The 4,127-nt window shown below is 57.8% G+C and overlaps 1 protein-coding gene across 1 annotated transcript in view; it reads left to right on the top strand.

Annotated features, from left to right (window-relative positions):
• Positions 1 to 3: 3 nt before the first annotated feature.
• Positions 4 to 4,127, top strand: part of PRR12 (proline rich 12) — a gene marked incomplete at both ends in the record, with an annotated part of 5,772 nt that continues 1,648 nt past the window's right edge. Inside the window, one exon of the mRNA XM_057388572.1 lies at positions 4 to 3,256. Within this exon, the coding sequence (XP_057244555.1) occupies positions 4 to 3,256 (3,253 nt within the window). The remainder of the gene's footprint in view (positions 3,257 to 4,127) is intronic.

Raw genomic sequence — 4,127 nt, forward strand, 5'->3', positions numbered from 1 at the left:
TCCCCCCTGAGCCTCCCCGAAGCCGCTTTCAGCCCCGGTTCCAACGGTTTGCTGTCCCCYCACGATCCTTTGCTGCACATCAAACCCGCCCAACCCACCGTGCCGTCCTCGTTAGGCTTCGATCGTTTAGGCTCGGCTGTTTTAGGCTCGGCTTTACCCGCTCAAACCCCGCCTTACCGGCCGGCTCCMAGCTCGTCGCAGTTTAATTTGTTGTCGGCGCCTCTCGCCGCGCCGCCGGCGGAGCAACCGCAGCTTTACAACGCGTCGGTGTTTGGAGGTGGAGGTGGAGGTGGTGGAGGTGGAACGGCGGCCGGAGCGGCCGGAGGAGGCGGAGAYCGCGCCATATCTCGCCAGGACAGCGTTATCAAACACTACCAACGGCCCGGAGCGGCTCAAGCTCAACTGGCGCCGGCTCACGGGCTCCAGCACTACCTGAGCTGCGGAGGATCCTACCAGCAGGTCCCTCCTCACCGCGCTCCGTTATCCTGCAGCCCTTTGGGGGATCAATCCCCCGCCAGCTCCGAGGGATCCCAACAAAACCCTAAAAACGCTCCGGCGCCGCCGCGTCCGGAACCGCCGTACCGCCCCATCATCCAATCYCCCGGTTATTCCGGCGGAAACGCCGCCAACAACGGCGCCGGCAAATCCAAATCCTACTCGGCTTCGCGGCAACCTCCGCGCTCCACCAACACGCCCAAATGTCAGAGCAGCTACACGCCCAGCACGCCCAAGGCCAGCTCCGTCATCGCCAGCCAGTCGCCGGCGTACTCGCCSGGGCAACCTCCTCCGCCGCAGAGCTTGCTGGCCATGGCCGGAGCTCCGGCGTACAGCGCCGCCGGACAGCCGGCCGCGGGTTTYGCCGGCGGGCAAGGAGGGGATTTAGGGGGTAAAGGTGGAGCTGGTGGCTACCAGGGCGGGCAGGCTGGTAGCCAAAGTGCTCTACAGGCTTGCGGAGGGGCGTATTCACCGGAGCAGCTGCAGGCGTTACCGTATGGTGTCCAGCCCGAAAGCGGGCAAGGAGGCGGCTACGGGCCACCGGCGCCGTCGCAGGGGTTGCCCACGGCCAGCCCGTCGCTGACCTACAGCACCACCGGTCACTCTCCGGCCATGCCGGGCCCTCCGTTGCCRTACGGAGGTTTGGGAGGGTCCAGCCCGTCTCCCATCATCCGCCCGCTGCAGTCGCCGCCGGCCGCTCGGCCGCAGAGCGGGGCATCGCCGGGGCAATCCCAAAAATATTTGGGGTCGGTGCTGTCGCCGTCGTTTATGACCCCGCAGGGTTACGGCGGAGCTCCGGCCGGGCTGGAGCGGCCGCCTCAACCCCCGACGGGCGGAGCTCCGCCGAGTTTCGGGGGGAAAGGAGGGAAAGGCGAGGCGGAGCTGCTGGCGGCCGAACGCAGCGAGGATGAGGATTTTTTGATCCAGCACCTCCTCCAAGCTCCGAGCCCGCCACGGCAACCTCTGGGGGGCTGCGAGGAACGCGGAGCCGGAGCGGGGGGCACCGGGGGACCTCCGAAAGGGTTGGGGGGCTACGGCGGAGCTCTGGGAAAAGAGGAGAGGTATCAGCTCCAAAGCGTCATCAGACCCAACTCCAACCTGGAGGCGCCGCTGGAGCTGGCGCTGCTGAAAGAGAAGAAAAAAGCCGAGAGGGGGAAGGAATTTTCTCAAAGAGGAGGAGGAGGAGGTGGAGGAGGAGGAGGAGGAGGTGGAGAAGGTTTGGCGGCCACTTCGGTGGTCCACTACGGCCACCAAGCTCCGCCGCCGCCGGCCGGAGCCGCGCTGGACACGTACGAGATGAAAAAAGCTCCGGAGCATCTCCCCGGAGGGAAAGAATTGGGTCAGCAGCCCCCTCCTCCTCATTCTTAYCTACCCAAAACCCCCGAGCACGGGCGGATGGAGCCGCTGGAACCCCACAACCTCCTCTTAGACCCCTCCCCAGAATTAGGAGCATCTTTGCTTCCCTCAGTGCTGACCCACACCCAAAGCCAACTCCACGGCCGGCCCAAAACTCGCGCAGCTCCGCTGGACGTTCACCTCTTGGAGCAACAACGGATGCCACCTCCACCTCCRCCTCCKCCKCCAGCTCCGAGCGCTCCGGCCGCTCCGACCGCTCCGGCCGCTCCATCTCCGCAGCTCCTGCTGGAAGCTCATCTCCACCAAGTTCGCTCGCAAGGTTTGGATCCTCAAACAGCACCGCCTCTCGCTCCCGATTCCATGGAGGTTTTACCCCCTCCACAAGAAATCCAAGATTTTTTAGAACCTCCTTTAAGCTTGGAACAACATTTAGGACAAAGCGGTGGGGTTCAAGGAGGCGCCGGGCATTTGTTGGATCCCGATTCCCAAGCGGTCAGCGGGGAAGGGAAGGATCAATTTTCTGAAAGCGGCAGCCCGGCCGGAGGGAAAGGACGTTTCGTCCCTCTCACGTCCATTTGTTTTCCGGATGCTTTGCTTCAAGACGAAGAACGAGGATTTTTTCCGGGRATGGAAGATATGTTCGGACCGCCCCACGAGGATTTTCCCAAATCGGCCGAGGATGAGGACGACGACGGCGAAAACGGCGATTCCAGAGCGGACGGGATGAAAGCGCCGCCTCCTTACGATATGGGGCAAAATTATTCYGCTTTTTGTCCCCAAGACGGAACCGGGGGTAACGAGGACACCCCACAATTGGCGTTAGAACCCCCAAAATTACCTTCAACCGTCAACGCCGAACCGTTGGGATTAATCCAAAGCACCGGCGATTCCGTCCCAAAACCCCCTCCCCCTTTAACCACCCCGTTATTCTGCTCCTCCAAACCCAAAAAACTCCTAAAAACCTCCTCTTTTCACCTTTTACGCAAACGAGACCCTTTCCCACCTCCCAAAAAAAAYTACGCGCAGGAATACGAATTTGAGGACGACGAAGGAAAAGCCGACGCTCCGGCCGATATCCGGCTGAACTCGCGGCGTTTGCCGGATTTGTTGCCGGATTTGATCTCCAGTTGTCGCCGGACGCCGCTGACGGCGGCGGGGGACATCGATTTTTGTCCCCAYCCTTCGATGGCGGCGGCCACCCCGAAAAAAAGGGGGAGGAAACCCACGAAACCCAAAAGGGAAGGGCCGCCCCGACCCCGGGGGAGGCCGAGGATTCGACCGCTGGAAACGCCGGGGTTGGGATCGGGGGACGGAGCGAAAAAACCCCGCGGGAGAGGGAGAGGACGCGGCAGGAAAGGAGAGGAGGGGGATGGAGGAGAGACGCTCAAACCGCTCAAGGTGAGAGGAAATTGGGGATTTTGATGAAATTTGGGGAAAAAATTGGGGTTTGGGGTGAAAATTGGGAAAAAATTCAGAAAAAAATGGGGAAAAATTGGAGAAAATTTGGGGTTTTGGGGTGAAAATTGGAAAAAAATTGGTGAAAAATTGGCAGAAAATTGAGGTTTTGCAGTGAAAATTGGGGGAAAATTGGGGTTTGGAGTGAAAAAACACAGAAAAAACTGAGGTTTTGAGGTGAAAAATTGGAGGTTTTGGGGGGAAAATTGGGAAAAAATTGGGGAAAAATGGGGGAAAAATTGGAGAAAAATTGAGGTTTGGGGTGAAAATCGGGGAAAAATTGGAGAAAAATTGGGGGTTTTGGAGGTGAAAATCGGGGAAAAAAATGGGGTTTTGGGCTGAAAATTGGAGGAAAATTAGGGAAAAAATGGGAAAAATTGGGGTTTTGGGGAAAAAAATTGGGGGAAAATTGGGGAAAAATTGAGGTCTTGAGGTGAAAATTGGGAAATAATTGAGTGAAAATTGGGGGAAAATTGGGCTTTGGCATGAAAAAAATGGGGAAAAATTGAGGATTTGAGGTGAAAATTGGGGAAAAATTGGGGCGTTTGGGGTGAAAAAAGGATAAAAATTGGGGTTTTGAGGTGGAAAAATGGTAAAAATTGGCGTGAAAAAAGTGTAAAAAAGAGTGAAAATTGGGTAAAAATTGGGGTTTTGGGGTGGATAAAGGGTAAAAGGTTGGGATTGGGGGACGGAGCGAAAAAACCCCGCGGGAGAGGGAGAGGACGCGGCAGGAGAGGAGAGGAGGGGGATGGAGGAGAGACGCTCAAACCGCTCAAGGTGAGAGGAAAAAATGTAAAAATTTGGGGAAAATTTGGGGTTTT

Source organism: Malurus melanocephalus, unplaced genomic scaffold, assembly GCF_030028575.1.
Source record: "Malurus melanocephalus ecotype Western Australia unplaced genomic scaffold, MMel_1.1 scaffold_2121, whole genome shotgun sequence".
NCBI lineage: Eukaryota > Metazoa > Chordata > Aves > Passeriformes > Maluridae > Malurus > Malurus melanocephalus.